The sequence below is a fragment of the Vulpes vulpes genome, chromosome 8 (genome assembly GCF_048418805.1).
Source record: "Vulpes vulpes isolate BD-2025 chromosome 8, VulVul3, whole genome shotgun sequence".
In the NCBI taxonomy this organism is placed as follows: domain Eukaryota; kingdom Metazoa; phylum Chordata; class Mammalia; order Carnivora; family Canidae; genus Vulpes; species Vulpes vulpes.
The window spans coordinates 72,435,492-72,457,481 of record NC_132787.1 but is presented as its reverse complement, the minus strand read 5'-3'; the positions used below and the strand labels follow the sequence as shown (position 1 = coordinate 72,457,481).

Sequence of the window (21,990 nt, the reverse complement as noted above, 5' to 3'; positions counted from 1 at the left end):
CCAGCTTTACAAAGGAAATAAATCCTGTCAAATGCCAGAACATGGAGGAACTTTGAGGGCATTATGCTGAGTGAAGTAACCCAAATAGGCAAATACTGTTTCACTTCATTTATATGAGATGTCTAAGGTGGTCAAATTAACAGAAACATCGACTAGAATGGTGGTTTCCAGGCTTTGGAACAGGGGAAAGGAGAGTCACGGCTTAACAATGAGTATGGACTGTCAGGTCTGTAAAATAAAAAGTACTGAATGTCTGTGGCACAACAATGAGAATATACTCAACACTGCTGAGTAGACATTTAAACATCATTAACAGGGGCAGCCCAGGGGGCTCAGCGGTTTAGCACTGCCTTCAGCCCAGGGCATGATCCTGGAGACCCAGGATTGAGTCCCATGTCGGACTCCCTGCATGGAGCCTGCTTCTCTCTCTGCCTGTGCCTCTCTCTCTCTCTCTCTCTCTCTCTCTCTCTGCGTGTCTCTCATGAATAAATAAATAAAATCTTTTAAAAAAAAAAAAAGTAAAAATCATTAAGACTGTAAATTTTGTGTTGTGTGTTTTTTACAATGTAAAGAATAGCGATCCCTGATAAAGGAGGTAGTAGAGCTCACAACTCAATCACACAAGTGCTTTTCCTTGAGATAAGCAACAAACCTCTCTGTGCAACACAAGTGTCTACACATACTTCCTACCTCGTCATGCAGAACACCATGAAGACATGTATTCATGCAATAACATTTAATAAAATTGACAATTTTTGCTTATTGTACAGAGGGGATTTAGGGTGCTAGACATATTTCATGTGATATTACTAGCATTTGGTAGATTGGCAGTTGCTTGAGGGAAGTGTCTTCCTTCAGGTGTTCCCTATCCTGACACCAGGATGTAACAACACAGAGCTGGGACTCTGCCCAGAGGTCTGTGAAGTGCCACTGGAAGGTGAGGAGATGTGGTTTGTAGTTTGGAAAGAGCCCGGGGCTGCCCTGTACAGAAGGGACCTAGGAGCAAAGGACGTCTGAGACGCCCAAGGAGATGGTTGCAGAGCTGGTTTGCACTAGGATGAGGCTACTCCAAATTCACAGGAGGGGGGGGGGGTCATCATTCGCCCCAGCTGGGGTCAGGGAACTAGGAAGTGGCCAGGAGGGAGGGATGTCACATGACACCAGCTGGAAGCCTGGGTTGCCCAGGTGGGTCACAGAGGAAAAGTTAGTGAACTGAGAAGGGCCTGGGGGAGAGAGGGTACCCCAGAGGAGTCTGTATTAGGACTCAAGTGCACGCATGCTCCTCCTGACAGGTGACCAGAGCTGGCTTGCACCCTGCCCTTTACTAGCTATTACCCCTAAGACTGAGGCCACCTTCTTCTGCTGCCACCTTTAGAAGTCCCTGCTCACCCCCCATCATGCCCTGGACCCTTCCTCTCCCTCCCCAAGGCCTCCCCTGTGGTTGTTCCTCGGGTCTCTCCTACACTGTGGGCCTCGGACCTTTTCCAGGACCATTGTCATCCACGCAGACACACACCTTACACACAGACCCCACCTCTACTCTCACATGGCCTGCAGCTCTGCCCCACTTGGCTCCAACTCTTGACGTGAACCCCTTCATAGAACTGTCGATACCTGCTGACGTCACACGTATCAAATGAGTATATGTTCTGTGAGAAAATATCTTGCAGCTACGTCTACTTGTATGAGTGGCGTCTACAGTAGGTAACACTTTCTTTTCTCCGTTTTTTGACTATTAATTTGTTATTTAAATATCTGTGAATTCATGGATTTTAATTTACTCAATGGCTTATAATCTGATATTGCCTTACCTATTTTGATGCACTCAGCCCTTCTCAAATGGCTCCAGGTTTCATCACTGGGAGTCCTTGAACTACTTTTATGATTGAGCCTGGACAAAAGTCCCACTGCTCCTGTTGATGGCCACCATGCCTTTCCCTCTCCATGCAATGATCTCCAGTCAGGTATTCATGTCCATTCTCACTCATGTGGTTTGGAACTGCAACCCCTCCCTACTGGAGAGCTGCGTCCTGACTTGACTCATGCTGATCAGGGTAGCCCAAGCTGCTGGAACATACTGCTTGGTTCCACATGGCATCTGCTCCATTCTGCTAATGAGAACAAGGAGATATCTGATGGGGCTTCTAGGAAAGAAGTTTCCATCTTCTTCCAAAGGAGCCACTGGAACAGAGGATACCAAAGAACTCTCTTTTCCTCCTGATGACATAGTGCAAAATGTAAAGGGTCGACCTGATGCAGCCCCTGCTGCTTCCCAGAAAGAAGCTATCCTGAGAACAATCTCAGTATGCAGGGGTGGGAGGAATGGAGAGAAAGACAGAGATACAGGACTGAAGCTCTGGTGACACCACAAATTTCTGCAGTCTTCCATGCCTAATGCTCTCATTGGCCTGGTTACCTATTTGAGCCAATAAATTACCTTTTTAATTTAAACCAGAGTGAAGTTTCTGTAGCTAACAAAAGAATCCTAAATAACACACGACTTCAAAACTAGAAAAAAAAAATTGACTCCCTGCAGAGAGAAGCAGAGGCTGGGTTTCTGCTCCTAAGGACCAAGAGCCCTCTTATTTACAACCCTGTTGTTCTCCCCCACTGGTCTGGGAGCTTCTAGAGGTATATTCACTGTATCCCCAGGCTTTGATGGAGTGTGTGTCTCTAGTGAGGGCATCATAAGCATCTCATGTATATGTGGAAAACCTACAAACGTTGTCTTGTCCACCCACTACATCCTCAGCTTCTACAACAGAGTGTGGGACATGCAATAAATATTCATTGAGTGAGTGCATAAGTCACCCAAGCCTGTCTCTGAGCCCCTCCCCTCCAATACCCCAAAAGGAACAGAAGCTGTGGCCAAAAGCTTGCAAGACATTTTATTCTCCTGCCAGGGGACGACACTGCAGGGAGCTAGCTGAGAGAAACTGGAAGGTCCCTCCTGGATTTAGGAAGGCAGGAGCTGGCGGTGCCTGCTGGAGACTCTGTGCTTCTCCCCAGGGTGGAGTAAGGTCCCAGCTCCTTGGTCACCTGGAGTGGGGAGAAGAAACAGCTGTGGCAGGTGTGGGGTCCCTGCAAATGTGCACTAGAGCCACCTGCCCCTGCTGATCACACCCAGAGTTACATCCTGGAACCCAGTCAGGAGCCTGAGGGGGTTTGGAGTTCTGGAGATGGAAACCACAGGCTCCAATGACAGGAAGTGGTGGGGACCTCGCATTACGAGGTGACCCCAGATCTGCCAGCATCAAGTCCCAAAGCCTCAGTTAAGGCAAGACTGGCTGCCAGAGCCACTCAGGGGCCCTTCCCTGCCCCGGGGTCCCACCACCCTGGCCTGATCTGTGGGCGCAGCCTGGGCAGCCCTGGAGGGAGAGGCTGCAGAGCCCTCCCTGCCAGCGGGGTTCCCAAGCTCAGCTCTCGGGCCCCGGGTGTCCTGGGCTAGGTGGTGCCTGGTTCCTGTTCCCCAGGAACTGCTGCTGGGCTGGGGACGGGAGTCAGTCAGGACTCTGACGTCTATGATAACCCAGTCTGAGGCCACTTCCTTGGTGGTAACCTCCTTACGCATAATCATCTCACTCAAGCGTTACTCAAAGAAGAAATCAGGATTATTATCCCCTTCATAGGTAGGGACGCTCAACGTCACAGGTGTTAAGCTACTTGCTCAAGTGCATGCTGACCAGAGATGGAGCCCTGATGTCACCCAGGGTTGCCTGGAACATAAGCCCAGGCTCTTCGTGAGTATTTCTCAGCCATGTCAAGCTACAGCTCACCTGCCCAACTCCTGCTCAATTTCCACACAGTTGGGGCAGGAATGTGTCTCGTTAAGGGAGCCTGGAGGGATAAGTATGAGCTGCTAATGACTTTCTCTATAACAGATGTATTTCCAAGTTGTTATACCATGTTGCACATGCTTGGGGACATGACCTGGGCCCTCCAGGAATGAGTCTCTGCTGTCACCTCTGTACTCACCTATCTCACGTCTGCACATCCTGATTTTCACACAGATTTCCTGAGGGGATTTGTCATTCACGATACCCCGGGTGATGTCATTAAGATATTTATTAAATAATGTGTTGCATAACTCGGTGAACACACGCGTCTGGTGACACACCAGGGATGCAGCCTGCTTGATTGCTTCCTGGAGGGGCAGCACCACAGAAAGACAGGAATCCGGTAAGCTCTGCCCCACCCAGACCTCTGAAGCCCCCAGCTGCTCCTGGCCATGGGCACCATGGACTGTGCCACGCTGGAAGGAGGCCCTGGTGCCAGGTGGCCATGGAAGCAGAGGCTGGAGAGACCTGGATCGGCCCTCATGCCCAGTCCCAAACCCAGATCCAGGCCTGGCCAGGAGGGGCTCAGGAGACAAGGACAGTTGCCTCTGTCCTGTGTCAGTCCCTGGTGCATCATCACCCCAGGCCCACTGTCTTGTGTGTGGAGCACAGTGCCCCCTGCTGCTAGACCCACAGTCAAGTTCTGCCTACCGAGCCCCCTGGGTCCCAGGCCTGGCAGGGCTCAGGCTCAGGTGGGGTGGGAAGGTTAGGAGAGAGAGCTGGGAGCCTTGGCACATTCCATTTTGCAGTATCCTCTACTGCCATCGCAGGGGAGAGGCTACAGCTGAGTGCCCAGGGCTGAGGGTGGGCCCTGCAGCACCCAGAAGCTGAGCAGGGTCAGGGAACAAAGGAGAGGGAAGGAGGGAGGGAGGGAGGGAGGGAAGGTGAAACGAGGCTTCCTGGAAGGAACACATCCACTTGTTCAGCACTTGCTCAGGGCCAGGTGAGGAGCTCAGCACATCCCACCCCTCAGCTCCTTCAAAAAGATTAAGGAAGTGGTTGGGGGATTAATATCCATCCCATTGCACAGAGAAGGAAACTGAGGCTCAGAAAGCATTAGCACTTGGCCCACCCATGCAGCTAGAAGTGACAGATCTGGGGTTGGTCAGCCCTGACCCAGGTCCCTCCTGGCCTCACAGAGCTTTCCCGTGGAAATGTTTGGTGGGGCTACCGGGGAGAGGGTCCTACCTTCTCAAGGGATAAGTTTCCTTTAACAATGGGTTGGAAACCATGCACATGTCATTCTACATTCATGCTCCCTTTTCAGGAGATCCCCTGAAGTCCCTCCCCAGACACAGACCCACAGATCCCCTGCTGAGAAGCTCTGGCCCAACCAGAGATCAGCCCCTCCCTCAGAGCTGCCCCCCCCCCCAAATCCCTAGTCATGCCCTTGACCACATTCTGGTGGATCCCCAACCATAAGGCCTCACCTGTGAGATATCTTGTCCCAGGACTTTTCTCAGTATCTTGATTATAAACTTACAGGGCTTACAGGTCAAGATCATCTGGTCATCCTGTCAGAAAATGACACCCCCTGAGGTGATCTCTCAGCACCTTCAACAGCCCCTGGCAGGGCTCCAGGAAGGGGCTCCTCAGTGCCTCCTGGGCCAGGAGGATCACCTATGATCTTTCTGTCCTTTAGAGCCTGAAGCCAGCTGGCTGGCCCCAGCCCACCGTCCTGCAAGACTTAACGGGGCTGACACTGCAGAACCTGCCCCACACCCACAGCACCTTACCCACCCCAGCACCTGCTCCTCTACTGGACTCTGGTCAGATGCAGAGGAGCCACCTGGTGGGAAGGAGCAGCCAGCCAGACCAAGGTACCCCCCACCCAACCAAGGAAGGAGTATCCACAAAATCGGCATCTTCAGCCCACACTCCTACCTCCCCTCCCACCAGCACAGGGTGCTGCCCTGCCTAATGCTCCTAGGGAGGAGACACTGGCCCCAGGGGCAGAGGGGCAGGGAGGGGGGAGAGGTTGCTCAGGGAAATGAGCAGGGAACCAGCTGCTTACCTTGGATGCCTCATGGGCCAGGGCCTCAAAGAAGTGCTCTTCCTGATACATGTCAGTGGTGAATAAGTCATCATGGTCCTCAGGAGTCAGACCAGAAAAGGTCAGACCTGGGGAAGAAACAGCATCAGCATCTGTCCACAGGTGGAAGAGGAGGGAAAGTCAGGACTCCTGGCTGCTGGGGAGCCCAGAAGGTGGCCAGAGCCCCAGACAGGGGTGGGGCTTGGTGAGGAGTCCAGGAGGCCTGTCCTCACACTGCCCTGAGGCTTCCCTGACCCAGGCTCTGTGCAAAAGAGATGCTCTCAAGATCTTTCTGGAAACAAGGGGAAAGGTTATACACCAACACAACCATTCATGCAACCCCTTCTTTATCTCTGTCCCCCTATGTCTCTCTCTCTCTCTCTCTCTCTCTCTCTCTCTCTCTCACACACACACACACACACACACACACACACACACACACAAATTTGACCTTTTCTCAACTCCTCTCTGAGATCTTTCCCTTGTTTTACCCTAGAGATTCAACACAGGTGTCCAGCCGAATCCACTCTCCAAAACCGTCCCTACCCTCAGCTAAGGCGGAGTTGCCAGGATCACGTGGGGAATGTCCTTACCTGGGGTGGCCAGGAGCACTGAGGCGAGGAGCAGGAGGGCCCAGGAGGTCATGGCGAGGCAGCTGCTGACACACCGTCACACCCCCTTTATGCAGGCGGGACACCTCGCGTCTGACCTTGCCGGCTCCTGCTCCTCTTGTAGGCCACCTCCCAGGTCCCTGGGTTTACCACAAATGCCACTAGTTTGTGGAGAAGGGGGGGGAGGAGGAGAGGCTCCACACTATCTTCCACCTCCAACCACACACATGCTAGAGCTTTAGATCTGAGTGTGAGGTGGCTGGAGAGCACAGCTGCCATGATGCCCCCACCCTGCCCCGGATATGGTCATGGAAGAGCCATCCTTGCACCTGAGAGCTGAAGGAGGCACCTCGGCCATGAGCATCCTATCCCCCACCCCTTCCCCTACCTCCCAGGGGTCTGTGCAGGTGTCCCTCCCCCAGCCACCCCCATTTCCCTGCTCTCCCCCAGCCATTTCAGCCCAGTAGCTCTAGCAGACTCCACCAGATTTAGAGACAGGTGGGCTCGGGCTAGATGCTAACAGCTCCTCCCAGGCTGCCTTCTCGGGTGGGGGACACCCAGCATGAGCTCAAGGACTCCCTGTGTCCCCAGCCCCTCACCAGCCTGCTGGCCAGCATCGTGGAGGCAGGCTCTTCCCTCAGAGCCACCTTCAGCCCCGCCTGTCAGGGTCCTGGGCCACAGGGAGACACAACCCATGGGAAGGAGGTGAGTCCTGGCCAGGGGTCTAGGCCCAGCTCCCGGGCCCCTGACTCCCCATCTGTGCACCACGGTTATGGCCCTTATCCGTAATAACCGTGGCGGCTGCCCACTTAACAGCCAGTATCAGATAAGTAAGAGACCATCGTTTAGGGTAAGTCGGTCCCAGACATTGCGCAGAACATCCTCCTGCTATAGCGCGTGCCCTCCTTACCTGACACCCACATTCAACTGGGCATCCCCTCATTTGTCTGGTGCCTTCACCCACCTCCTTCATGCTTCAGGCCAGGACACTGGGTACAGATAGCAGGGGACCTGACCTCTGCCACCAGGCCTGCAGGGGACACTGCGGGCACCAGAACACACCTCCCACCTCCTATTGGGTCTTTCCCCACCAGCTGCTGAGATGGCACAGCCACCCAGGCAGGACCAGCTGACAGGGTCCCCTCACACCCCTAGTGTGGCTGCATCCCCCTCAGTGTGGCTCTGACGACTGCACCCCCTGCCACCCCGGGTATGTCATCATGGGCCAACAGCCTTGTTCTCTAAATCACTCTACATTCCTGAGCCTATTCAGAGCCCTGCTCTCCACTCAGCTTCTGCTGAGAAGAGAAGAGTGTGGGGTCCCAGGCAAGCAGGCTTCTGACAAGCTGGGGGCTCTAGAGCAGGGGTCTCTGTCTTGGCACCTGTGTGGCTCAGTGGTTGAGCATCTGCCTTTGGTTCAGGTCATGATCCTGGAGTCCTAGGATCAAGTTCTACATCAGACTCCCCACATGGAGCCTGCTTGTCCCTCTGCCTATGTCTCTGCCTTTCTCTCTGTGTCTCTCCTGAATAAATAAATACTTAAAAAAAAAAAAAAAGAAGTATTCTCCATCTCTTGGAGCCTCAGTTCTCTTATCTGTTAAATGAGTATAGTGTCATCTGTTCATAGGGCTCCCATGTGACACGACTTTGTGCATGAGGAAGCTTTACAGACTGTGCTGTGCTGGCAGAGGGAGGCTGGGGTCTGGGACAGCCTTCTGCAAGGTGGCTTCTGTGAGAGCTGATCCTGTGGGAGGGTAATAGGTGCAGAGTAGGAGAGTATGGCGTTTCCTGTCCTCAGGACAAAATCCCAGGCTAGGACGGTGCCACAGGCCTCCTCCACATGGACTCCTCAGCACCCTTAACACACCAGCGTCTCCTCTGTAGCCCCCAATTTCTCACCCTTTCCTAACCTCATTGGTCACAAAATTTTCAGGTTCAGGAGCTATTAGAGGGATTGAGAGACACTAGCTGACCTCGTCACTGGCTTGGGATGTGTGTGCATGAGGCCTGCTGGCCTGGCAGCCTGTGGAGCCTGAGGGGCAGCTGACATGGAGACTTCTCACAGACACCCAGACACAGTCCCCTGCCCCAGACCATCAGATGAGGTCCTCCTCATACTCTCTTTCTACTCTAAGGGGTCAGAGTGGAGAGCGGGCAAAGCAGCTTGGCTGCACCCCATGCTGGGTCAGCTGAGCCAAGGAAGTGGGGGCCCCTGACCTCTCCCCAACCCCAGGAGGTCTGATGCACCCACACACTTGCCACACACACACTCACATCACAGGCTTTACACACTCACAGTGACTCACTCTGCAAAGCACTAAGTCACAGACCACACACACACGTGCACACTCATTGACCCTAGACACACATACTCCCAAACACTTGCACACGTGCACAGATACCCGCATACCGTCTTTATTCCTGCCCTTTCTGGATGCCACCCACACCAGACTGAGGAGCATGGAATTTCAGCATTTTAAGTGCTTTTGTTTCCAATGTACTTTTTGTGAAAAATGTTTTAATCAGATAAAAGATACAAATACAACCACCTATCGGTTTATCAATCCGATATAATAAGCCTGTCGAAGATTTACAAGGATATCCACTTACACTTTTAAATGGATAGTTTTCAAAGTAAGTGTAATTTTATGTATAATTATATACCATAAAATACCTATTTTTAAACTACTTTTTTATCTCAACTAAATATCATGAATATCCTTCCATGTCAACCTATGTCGAGCTCCTTCATCACTACCACTGGTTGCTTAATGTTCTACTTTAGGGATGAGCTATAACTGGAGTCCTTTGATTCTGGGACTTCTATGTCCACATGAGGCTTTCCCTGGCACAGCGCATGCTGGGAAAAGCCCTCTGACGGCTCCTGCAGTAGCCTATGTGAGCAACAGAAATGCCTTCTTCAGATAGGGTGCCTCATGATGAAAGATGGCTGCTGTAGCTCCTCTAGGGCTCAGGGCCTCATCCCAGGTGGGAAAATGGAAAGAGTGAAGCAGGATGGGGTGGTACCTATTTAAGAAAAGCACATTTTCCCAGAAACCTTCAGCTTCCATCTCATGCATAAGCTTCAGTTGCTCCCCGCAGCCACCAAGGGCTATGAGGTAGAAAGCCTCTTGCTGGCCTTTTGTTGTCACTTTGAACAAAACTGGGCTTTTCAGGAAGGATGAGAAGGAATGGGAATCGGGCAGGCCACAGCGGTATGAGCTGCAGGAGGACTTCTTGCTGAAAGGCGTTTGGTAGGAGGACTTGATGGACTTTGTAGCTAATCGGACACAAGAAATAGAGGGGAGAGGAGGCCAAAGTTTTACAATATTTTGGGCCTGGGAGGCCAAGAGCCTGTTGTGAAGCAGGAACAGTAGGAAAAGGAGCTTGTCTGTGAAAAATTACGTTGAGGTGTTGCATTGGGTGCCACTATCTGTGGACCATTCCAGGGCAGGGTTGCCTGTCCTGAACCCGGGCTTGGCTGACTCCAAAGTCTGAGGTTTACCCCAACCTGCACTGTCGCTCCATCTACATGTGCAGAGTGGAGCTGTCACCCCTCCCCCAGCCAGCCCCAGCATTGCCTCTCCCTGCTCTCAGCAAGCCCCTGTGCTCTACCACGTGGAGAGACCTTGGTCTAATGTGTGAAGACCACATTAATGAAGAGGAAAATCCTCTGGAGGCTGACTCATATCTGCTTTATTGTGGGGATGTGGTAAGACCAGATATTCCAGTAAGTTCTTGCTTGGGGAGCTGAAGGGTTATACGATGAGGTTCCTGGAGTCAGTCACAGCCTCCACCCAGGTTTCTAAGGTCCCAGTGAAGAGTACCTGGGCAGGTCCTACCTTCTTCCTACTCGTAGAATCCCATGGATGGCGAGTCAAGCCCAGGCCCTCCAGGATTTCCTGTCTGAAGCCTACTGCTTTTTATATCTTGAAGAAGGTCTTGGCTTTCTCTAAGGCCATGAAGGAAATCTCTTGTTTTCTTCTAGTTTTATAGTTTTTAACTTTGATATTTAGGCCTATGATTCATCTCAAGTGAGCTAGGTTGAGGTTCCCTAGGTTCAGATCAGAAAAAAAGATTTTCCTTTTCCCACTGAATTGCTCTGGCACACTTTGAACTGGGGGGAGGAGGTGGGGGAGGAGGTACAGAAGCAAACACCAAATATTGGTGAGGATGTGCAGCAACCACTGCTTCTGACATTGTTGGTGGGAATATAAAATGGTCAATCACTTTGAAACTTGGAGTGATGGCTTTTCATAGAGTTAAGCCTTACTTGCCCTATGACACACCGATGCCATGTCTACATTTTTACCCGCACTAAATGAAAACATGTACATACAAAGGTTACACTAGAATGTTCATAGATATATGACCCAGAAATTACACTCCTAGATATATACTCAAAAGAATTGAAAACAGGGATTCAGACAGATATTTGCACATCAGTGTAGGAGCATCATTCGCAATAGCCAAGTGGAAATAATCCAGCTGTCCATCGACAGATTAATGGATAATGAAATGTGGTATATACATGCAATAAAATATTATTCAGCCATAAAAAGAAACAAAGTTCTGACGCATGCTACACATGGATGAAACTGGAAAGCATTATTCTAGGTGAAAAAAGCCAAACATAAAAAGATAAATACTGTGTTATGCCACTTACATGAAATATCTAGAATAGACAAATTCATAGGGACATAGGGACAGGAAGTAGATTAGCGTTACCAGGGGCTGCGGTAGGGGAAATGAGGGAGTTATTGTTTAATAACTACAGTTTCCATTTGGAGTGATGAAAATTTTTTTGCAAATAAATAGTGGTAATGGTCGTACTACATTTTAAATGTAATCATTGGCAATGAATTGTACGTTTACAATGGCTAAAATGGCAAATTTTGTTATACATATCTTACCACAAGAAAAAAATTCCATTAAAAGAGTATGTTCACAGAAACTTTTATAAAGCTAAAAATTATAAGTACCTCAAAGGCCCATCAACAAGGAAATAACTAAACAAATTAAGGTATAGCCATACTATATAATACTACAGGACAATAAAAAGAAATACATTACTGTCCTATGCAAAAAAACAGATGTATCTGAAACACTGAGCAAAAAGACTACATTCTGTATGACACCTTTTATTAGTATGAAGTTCTAGAACAGGCAAAATTCACCTGTGTTGTCAGCAGACAGAACAAGGGGAGGAGGCCAGTGGAGGGGGCAGGCATCTGGGAAGGGGCACAGGGTCGGGGTGGGGGTCACATGCCTAGGTGATGACAACGTTTGTGTCTTGTTCAGGCTGGGAATTGCCTGCGGGGTGCGCATCTAGCAAATCTCCTCCAACTCTACAGTGGCCGCTTTTGCATTGCCCTCTATGGACGACAGACCATGAGCTTATCTCACAAATCTCCAGTTATAAACAATTTCATGGCTCCTAATGAACGTGATCAAATATTTTCCAAATGGATTGTATCAGCTCACACCCCCACTCCAGTACCAGTTCCCTGCACTCTCACCAGCATTATCAGTCTTTATTTTGCAAATGCCAGGAAAGAAATGAGCAACCATTTTTAATTTTCACTTACAACTGCAAATTAAGTTCATTATTTTCCTATGTGTTCGTTCACTATTAAATTTATTTGGGAGGGGGATCCCTGGGTGGCGCAGTGGTTTAGCGCCTGCCTTTGGCTCAAGGCGCGATCCTGGAGATCCGGGATCGAATTCCACGTCGGGCTCCCAGTGCATGGAGCCTGCTTCTCCCTCTGCCTATGTCTCTGCCTCTCTCTCTCTCTCTCTCTCTGTGACTATCGTAAATAAATTTTAAAAAAAAATTTAAAAAAATTTATTTGGGAGGAAGTGTCTTCTTATGTCCTTTATCCTATATCTATCAGACTCTACTTTTTTTTTCCAATTTGTAGAAATTCTTTAAGGAATAAATATATTAATGGTATGATATATTAGTTTCAAATACCCTATGATCTCACTTACATGTGGAAGCTGAAAAAACAAAACCAATGAATAAACAAATGAAAGGCAGAATCAGATCTACAAATACAGGGAACAAACCTCACTGTTGCCATAGGGGAGCAATCCGGGGAGATGGGCAAAATGATTAAAGGGGAGTGGGAGGTCCAGGCTTCCAGGTATGGAATGAATAAGTCTCAGGAATAAAAGGCACAGCATAGGGAATGTGGTCAGTGGTGTTGTAATAGCGTTCTATGGTGACACTTGGCAGCTACATTTGTGGGGAGGAGCTTGGCATAACCTATAGACTTGTCAAATCACTATGCTGTACACCTGAAACTAACGTAACATAGTGTATCAACTAAACTTAAGAAAAGTAAATAAATAAATATATAAAACTGTACATTTCAGATATTTTATATACTCTTATAATTTATATACCAAAAGTACATATAAAGCATACTTTATAAACTAAATATATACTAACTACAAAGGTAAAACCCATGCCTTTGAAATTATGTCACTAACTAAATATCACTTGGTAATTCTCATTTTAAATTTTGTGGGAACTAAAAATTCATAGGAAAAAGTTGATGCCTTTATAGTTGCTTTTCTAAACATGAGCATAGCATGAACTTCTGTTCTTCCAAGTCATCTTTTGATCTCTCAAAAATGTTATGGGAAGAACTTTCAAGCACAGGAACCACACTCAAGCAGTATGAACTGCCCCCAGTGTCTCCCAGGCCAGGCCACAGAGCAGACTTGCCTTCCAAGGAAGGCCCAGCTGCTATAGAAAACCTACCCCATCCCGCACTGGGGGACCTACTGCTTTCGTCATGTGGCCTTTAGCTATAACAAAACAAAGCCAGGGAACCAGAAGAAAGATAATTACAGGCAGAAAAAAGGACGTAAAATTGGAAGATCGTGAGCAGAAAGACCCAGCAGAGAAAGCAGAGGATGGTTCCATTTGTCATCTGGAAATGCTACTTTGTTCCACTTACAGTTCATGATCTTGAGCAAATTGAAAAGCCTATATGAATAATAATTTGTGAATGATTTGATAAATTAGTTTTAACCTTAACACTGATCAAAACTTAAAACTACACTAGGAATCCATTGTAAAATTGGGAAAGAATGATGACTTGACACATACAAAAAATGAACTCAGCTGAAGGTTTCCGACCCTCTACACTTCATACTTTTTCAAAATGTGTTTGTGGGGCTATAATACTCTTTATTAAACTGTGTTTTCTTTTACAAACAAAATAATTCTAGGAAAAGTGTTAAGACCTGCCTGGGAACACTATATTACCATTGTTAATTTGAAATTAACACATCAGGGAAATGAGTTAACACCTAGCCATACTGATGTTTGTGCTACCCAAAAAACTACTCCATGCAAGCTTTATGTAATATGAGATTCACTGCTAATGTTACGAGGCAAACTTAAAGAAACATTTTTATCAAGAAAACAAAAACAAACACAAGAATTTTCCATGGCAGCTTACATCTAAAATATAAACGAGAGAAGAAAAGCAAAACCCAAAGACCTATAGGTGGCTACTGTGGTTAGACTCACTCACCCTTCATGTTTCCCTCCTCCGGCTAAAGAGCTTGAAAAGTTGCACTCACGCTTCCCAGCATTCATTGCAACCTGGGTCTGAGATGCACCCAGGGGGGGTTGGGAGGCTGGCCCCAGGACCACCTGTCTGTCCCCTTTTAACTGTTTCTCGGCTGGTAAGCAAAGTCCAGGAAATGTGAGGTTTGGGAGCAGGAGCCATGCCAGGGCCAAGAGACTTCTTAAGGTGGCTTTCCAATCCCTTCATGGCAGCTCTGGCTGTGTGTCCTTGAACTCCGAGCTTCAGGGACAACCGAAGAGACAACTATGTGGGCAAGTGCTTACTGCCCTGGGCTGTCCTTGAGGCCCAGGCAGTACCAGCTCCTCTAGCTGCCCTACTTACAGTTTTTCAGGACTTGCTTCCTTCTTTTAGATCCCTTCCTCTTGAAATCTTCAGGCTTTTTGGCACTGACTGACTGAGACAGCTTTCACGGTCCTGGTCTTCCTCCAGTAAAACAAGGAAGAAGTGGCAGGGAGTCTAATTCACTCTACCAAAAATGAGCATCTCTGTCCTTGCACTGTGCTCTGTGTATCTTTGGGGTACCTTTGGAGCCTGGCAGACACACACACACATGCACACACATTTGTGCTGTTAACCCCATGGTCAAAACCACCAGGGCTGTGGTCAGCAGGCTGTCGCTGTATCTCTGAGTAGATCAGTGTTCAAGGTGACTCAGATTGTCCTGGGAAGCCAAATGTCAGCCTTTCCCACCACTCCCTGTATCCAGCTGGCGTTGGGGCAATAATGCAGCCTCTCAGTGTCCTTCTAGAATTTCTCTCCATTTTAGTCCCAGGAGACCCTGAACCATAGAGCGTTGTCTCCTCTAAGGACCCCTTAGGCAGAAGGGAGAAGAAATGGGTAGGAAATATCAGAAAGGGAGACAGAACATGAAGACCCCTAACTCTGGGAAACGAACTAGGGGTGGTGGAAGGAGAGGAGGGCCGGGGGTGGGGTTGAATGGGTGACAGGCACTGAGGGGGGCCCTTGATGGGATGAGCACTGGGTGTTATTCTGTATGTTGGCAAATTGAACACCAATAAAAAATAAATTTATTATTTAAAGAAAAAGGACCCCTTAGGCAGTAGGGTGATAAACCACTTCCGTTGCCCACATCAGCCCATGGCTCTATTGCTTTTCTCTGGCTGCTGTAGCAATGACCATAAACAGAGAGGCTTAACACAACACCCGTTTAGTGCCTGGCAGTTCTGTAGGTCTCAGGTCTAGGTGGGCTCAACCTGTTCCTCTGCTCGGGGTCTCATAAGACCAAATCAACGTGGTGGCTGCTCACACTCTTTGGGAATAATCTACTTCCAAGGTCACTCAGGTTGTTGGCAGAACTCAGTTTCACGTGCCTGTAGGGCTGAGTTCCCCTAGACTTACTGGCTGTCAGCTGAGGGTCATTCTCAGCATCAAGAGGCTGCTAACATTCCTCGGCTCATGATCCCTCCAGCCTTAAAGCCAGCAAGAGTGGATCAATCTCTCCTTGCTTTGCATCCTCTGAAGATGCAAAGCATCTTCTCATCTCCTATGTCCAACTCCACACATGCGGACTCACAAGCACCCACAACCCATCCTTCTGGTTCTTTCTCCGACTCTCCTTGGATTCCCCACTTCATGACCTATAGCTGGAGAGGCCCTTCTCTGCTCTGTCATCAACAAATTGTGATTTAAATTTTTTACCTATATTTATGAATAGCATGAGGAAATTTTTGTTTTACTTGCAAAAAACACAAGAACACAAATATAACAGCCCCCACCTGCCTGCCTCCCCCCATTTCTCCACTATTCCAAGGTCTCAATCCTCGGGGGAAACTACTATTAAAACTTGCTTTTTTTATCTTTCCATACAAGCATAGTATATGTGCATTGCTCCACTCTTAATTACAAAATGTAAAACATATTCAGGGATGTGCACAAAACAAAATGCACAGCTCAGTTGCAGCCTCTGAATGAAGCAACCCAGGCTAAGAACCCTGCCAGCACCCCAGAAGCAGGAGTGGGACCTTGAGATACTGGTCTTGGGGGAGGTCTCTTACCTCCCCTCTCCTCCCCGAAGATGACACAAGCCTGGACTTAATGATACTCACCTTGTCTCTGTAGAAATCATCTGAGCACATGCTCTTAAACACTGTAGTACCATTTGCTCTACTGTTGCAATGTAAGTAAATGGAACTAGACATGCTACATTCTCTGTGTCTGGCTGACTGTGATTAGCATTAATGTGTGAGAGATTCATGCATGTTGTTGGGTGCAGGAGGCGTTTGTTCCTTTCGTGTTCCTGGGGTTGCCTGTGGGGCAACTATGCCACTGTGTTAAGTTTCCTTAATTAATTGATTCTCCTACTGACGGATGTTTTGAGCTGGTATCAGTTTTGACCGTCTGATGCACACTCATTATCTTTCTTTTTTTACACCTTTATTAAGATATGGTTAAAGTACACTCACCTGCATGCATTGTACATGCATGCATGTACAACCTTGACTATCAATGACACTACGGTATCAGTCAAGAAGGTGGACATGTTCATCACTTCCTTGTGTCCTTTTGATAAATGAATCGATACATGGTGGATGGATGGACAGATGATGGATGGATAGATAGATAAAGGGAAGGATTAATAGTGGGTAGATGGATGGATGAAGTTGGTGCAGAATGAAGAAGTGAAGGAAGGAGACCTGAATGATACATGGATTGCTTGGATGCATGGATGGATGGATGACTGGAAAGAGCTCCACATGATATAGCTTCCTCTCACTTTTTGGATGCACCTCCCTGGATACCTTCTAAACTACTTGTTACAGGTACACTTCATGCATCAACTGACCCCAGGGGCTCCTTCCAGTGCCAGGATAGCCTGCTGACGCTGGAACCTGACTGGTGGTTGAGAACTGATGGGCAAACCTGCTTTGTGTTTTGGATAGAAGCTCCTGAATGCAGCACTCTGGACAACTGAACAGATCAGATGGGGAGAACTGACTCACAAACCTCTCATTGATGTTCCCGATCAAAGCTGAGGTCAGACTCCTGACCACAAGGCTGCCACCACTTGAGTGATACCTCAGATAATGACACAGAGGAGAGATCAGAAGTTTCTCAAAGTCTTAGAAAACATCATCAGAACTACCCAAGACCAGTGTCTCATGTTCCCAGGCCACAAGACGGGCCCAGCTCCACCAAGGCTTTTGTTCTCAGACGTTACTGTTTTTATTTCACATTCTCTCCCCGTATCTACCTTGTGCTCGATGCTCAGTGAAATAAGCCAAACACAAAACAATTACTATGTGACTCCACTCATAGGAGTCACGGAGGGTAGGTAAATCATAGAGATGGGATGTACAGTGGTAGTTGCCAGGGGCTGGGAGGTAGGGAGTCATTGGTTTCTTTTTCCCTCTTTTTTTTTTTTTCTCTTTTGATTAGAAGTTTTTATTTAAATTCTACTTAGCTGGGATCCCTGGGTGGCGCAGCGGTTTGGCGCCTGCCTTTGGCCCAGGGCGCGATCCTGGAGACCCGGGATCGAATCCCACATCGGGCTCGCGGTGCATGGAGCCTGCTTCTCCCTCTGCCTATGTCTCTGCCTTGTGTCTGCCTCTCTCTCTCTCTGTATGACTATCATAAATAAATAATATTAAAAAAAAAGATTTAAAAAAAAAAAAAAAGATTAAATTCTACTTAGCTAACATGTATGGGAAAATTGGTTTCAAGGGAGGTATTTGTTTTTGATGAATACAGACTTTATTTTGAAAGACCAACAAATTCTGGAGCTGGATGGTCGTGATGGTTGCACATAATGTGATTGGACTCGACACCACTGAACTGGACACTTAAGAATGGTTGTGATGGCAAACCTTCTCAGTGCATTTTACAATTCAGAAAGAATGGCTCACAATTCCAGGGAGAAGAAAGACACCCTCTCCTTCATGAGACCAAAGGTCAACAGGACATTTTTGGAGATATTTTAAGTGTAAGTATGCTGGCCTTTCAAAACTGTAAAATATACACAATAGACATCCTTTCAGCCAGTCTTAGACTGAACCTAGCTTAATAAAAGACCCAGCAAGCCCACAAACACACATGTGAAGGGGATTCCTTGAGACGTTGTTCCTCATCCCAAACACTTGAAAGTAATCCATCACTGGGGCAATGAGTACAGACTATGGTAGTACATAAAATGAAACATTATGCAGACAGGGAAGAGTTAAAGTCCTGTTCTCTAACTCGAAAAAATGTTCGAGGTGAACTAAGTGGGGAGCAAGGTAAGAGCAGCAGGCATAGGACAGTCTCTTTTTAAGAAAAGATGGCTCCCTATTTCATTAGTGTTCGATGCCATCAACCAGATCACAAACTCAGTGGCTGGAAACAACACCCACTTAGGACCTCTCAGTTCTAGAGACCAGAAACCTGAGTGGGCCACAGGGCCAAACTGAGGGTGCAGCCCAGCCTGGACTCACCTCTGGAGGCTGAGAGGGATCCATTCCCAAGTTAACAGAGCCCTGCCTGAAATTGGGGCCCTAGGGAGGTTCACACTCTCACTTGCCCGCTGCTCATGGGTGTCCCCCAGGGAAACCAGTGTTTCCTTGATTCTCAGTGTTTCTTCCCTCTGTCTTCTCCCACTTCGAGGTATTGTGAAGATTTCAGGGCACTGACCCTCCCTCTTTTCAGCCATCTGAAGGGAGAGATTCCACCTGTGGACAGCCAGTCAGCCTATCCCACCGCCCTGCCCTGCCACACGCATGGGCTCGAGGATGGGCCTCCACCCCAGTTTGAACAATGAGATATGAGGTGTCTGCTGTGGCTTCAGGGAAGAAAGGCTCCCTCTGGCCATCAGCAGGGCTACCAGAGGAGCTCCCATCCTGCCTCGACAGAGCCGGGTGGAGCTGTGACATCTGGACTGGCTAACACAAGTCACTCCTATGGGGAGAGAGACACAGCTGCAGGAAAAAACCCTACAAAGCAGAGGACAGCAACTGAGAGAAGCCTGATCTTGGTGTCAGAATGGGAACCTATGCATCAAGCTTTGCCAACAACTACTTGATCTATTTCTGACTCTTTCTGGTATAAGTAGTCAGAACCAATTTTGCTCTTGTTCTTTAAAAAAAAAGTAATACTAATCCTGATATACATATTTTTGCAAACAGAAATTCATTAATGAACACAAGGTAAGGGAAATGTTCCCCAAAGTCAAACTGTCTCTTGCTACTCTGACATCCTAGCCTCTCCCAACCGTGTTAGGGGGATATGTCTCTACTCTCTCCTTTCCTACCACTCGGCCTCAGTCCGGGGGGCAGGGCTGGGCCGAGGAGTGGCCAACACCTTGGGAGCTCAGGTCCCCACACCTCTCGTCAGGATTCTGAGGCTTTGTCAGAGGGTCAAGTCTGGCTGGCTGACTCCCTCATCCCTCAGGGAGAAGAGTCTCCCAGAGGCTCCCCAGACCTCTGCTCTGTTCATCCCAGGGCTACCATCCCAGGACAAGGGCAGGACAGAGTGTGTGTGGAACCCAGGAGGGTCATTCTGAGGCTCAAGCTGTGGCCCCCAAGCCAAAGTTCGTGCAACTGCGCCAGTGCTGAGACATGTCACTAAGGACAGATGTCCATGGGGGCAAGAGGACGGGAGATAGACTCCACCAGGGACAAACTGGGAGACCTCCTTTGAGGATATGGAATTTAATCTACATTGAAAGGATGGAAAGAATCCACTGACTTCCTTCTTCCCTTGCTTCCTCCCGACTCCCTTCTTCCCTGGCTTCTGCCTTTGGCTAAGATGATTTGGGCTGCACACAAGAAAATATCTGACTAGAAATTGTATAAGCAGTAAAAAGAGCCCGGAAGTGTAAATGGGCACCTCAGCCAGGTCAGGCTTCTGAACTGCTTCTCTGGGCTTCTCGTGTTTCTCCCTTCTTGGGACACAATGGCTACATCACATCCTTGCACGGGAATGTCCAAAAGGAGATAGGGACATCTGTCCCCATCGGTCTCCTAACCAGGAGGACACATTGCCGAGACATGCACCCACCCCTGCAGCCCCCAAGCAGGCTTCTGCTGGACCAGAACCTGAACACATACTTACTCCAAAGTAATTACTGGCAAAGGCCAATGGCGTGGCCTAACCTTGGAGCGTCCACAGAGCTGGCGCCTACACTCAGCTCTCCTAACACCTAGACTCTGTGCTCTTCTCAAAGGCCTCTTCCACCATCAGACCCTTGGTCACCAGAAACAACAACGCTGATGGCAGCATTGACCAGTAGGGTGCCTCCTTGTACGTGGCAGCTCTTAATTCAGATCTGCAAAGTATGGGCATAGGCTGCTGGTGTAGGGACGGAGAAACGGAACACGTTGTATATGGTGGGCAACTGGAGTGCTTTGGTAGAGCCCCTTACTCATTACCAAACTGAGGGACTTAAAACGAAAGAAATGGATTCCCTCTCCGGGCTGGAGGCTCAGAGGCCATCCATTACCCCACACTGAGGACCCCCATCCTGAAGTCACTACTGGGAAGGGGGCCTCAGGTGCCTCCTCCATCAAGCAGGAGCCAATAACCCCAGTGCTCTCCCTCTTGGGTCTCTGCAGGAGCCACTCCCTCCACCCACAGCACCTACCCAATCTCAGCCTTCAAAAACTGCCCAACTGCTAGACTCCCTGAAATCCCTGCCCAGCTGTCCTGTGCCCACCTCGCCCCCCAGATCCCCCCTCTCCCACCCGAACCCCCAGATCTCCCCTCTTCCAGGGCAATGCCCCGCTCTGGTTACCGGTCTGTGCTCCCAAGGCACATGAAGTCCACCAGGGCAGTGAGCCCTGTGCTCCCACCTCCCAACTACTCACTGGTATTGGGTCAAATGAGTGCATGGGTGAGAGCTAAACTCCAAGCTTCCCTACACTCCCCACCCGCACCCAGGGGAAAAGAGCAGTGCCTGGAAGGGCTCCCATGAGGCCTCCCAAGTTGCCATTTGCCAGGCATTCCCTGGGTTTTACCGCCAAGCCCCACACTTCAGTGGAGAGTGTCAAGCCCAGAGCAGAGATTGGCTTGGTCATGGGCCTGGGGAGGGAGGGCAGTCTTAGGCCCTTGGGGAGCAGTCCCAGGAGGATGTCCAGAGACACAGCCCAGACCCAGAGGAGTGACTAGGAAGAGGGCTCTTCACCCACACCACTCCAAGGAGACCCCGGAGATCTCCACGCTGACCCCTGACAACACCCCTGACCCCTGTCCCAGCCCCCCAGTCCCCTCCACCCAGAATCTGCCAGTCTCTCTCCACAGTCACACAGACAAACAAGTTTGGCAACTCCACTGCAGTAAGAAATGAATCCATTTACAAAAGAAAGGAGAAAAAACTTTGCCCCACCCCACCTGGCTTCTTTATCCCTTCTCTCTCTCTCTCTCTCTCTCTCTCTCTGTCTCCTTCCGGCCCTCCATTCTTCAAAATTAAATATACACAAACACTATTTTTACAATTTGTAAGTACATCACTCAGTGGCCGGAGGTACACTGAGGACTTTCTGAAGAACTGTTTTGCACATACTGCTTTTCCAGCCAATGTGCCTCCTCCCCTTCCCACCAGTAATGCACTGGGGTGGGGGTGGGGGTGGGGGGCGTTCTCCACATCCCCACCAACACTTGGCTGTGACTGCTTTTTCCTAAGCCATCCTTGAGCCTGGGAAGAGTGGCTTTTTTGCTCCAGGCCACTGAGCTCAGGAGTCCAGCATCCTGTCGCATGCACCATGAATTGACCACTCTTCACACCTTTGCTTCTCTGCTGCCCCAGGAATGCAGCTCTGATCTCCCAATTCAAACTCCAGTTGTCTCCACCACGTCTGTGGATTGATTCACTTTGGGGTAGATGTCACCCTGGACCCAGGGGTCGAGTGAGGGGGTCCTGGGGCCTTCTAATGCCAGGAGGGTGGCAAGGCAACCTTCTGGTTGCTTGGTCTGTTTGT

The 21,990-nt window shown here is 49.0% G+C and overlaps 1 protein-coding gene across 1 annotated transcript; it reads right to left on the bottom strand.

Moving 5' to 3' along the window:
- Positions 1-2,867: 2,867 nt before the first annotated feature.
- Positions 2,868-6,574, bottom strand: LOC112916812 (antimicrobial peptide NK-lysin-like). The gene is made up of 5 exons (XM_025994673.2): positions 6,462-6,574; positions 5,851-5,957; positions 5,267-5,350; positions 3,976-4,144; positions 2,868-3,039 (listed from the first exon to the last, which is right to left on the bottom strand). The coding sequence occupies exons 1-5, from the start codon at positions 6,511-6,513 to the stop codon at positions 2,957-2,959; spliced, it is 495 nt and encodes a 164-aa protein (XP_025850458.2). The 5' UTR covers positions 6,514-6,574; the 3' UTR covers positions 2,868-2,956.
- Between the last annotated feature and the right edge of the window lie 15,416 nt (positions 6,575-21,990).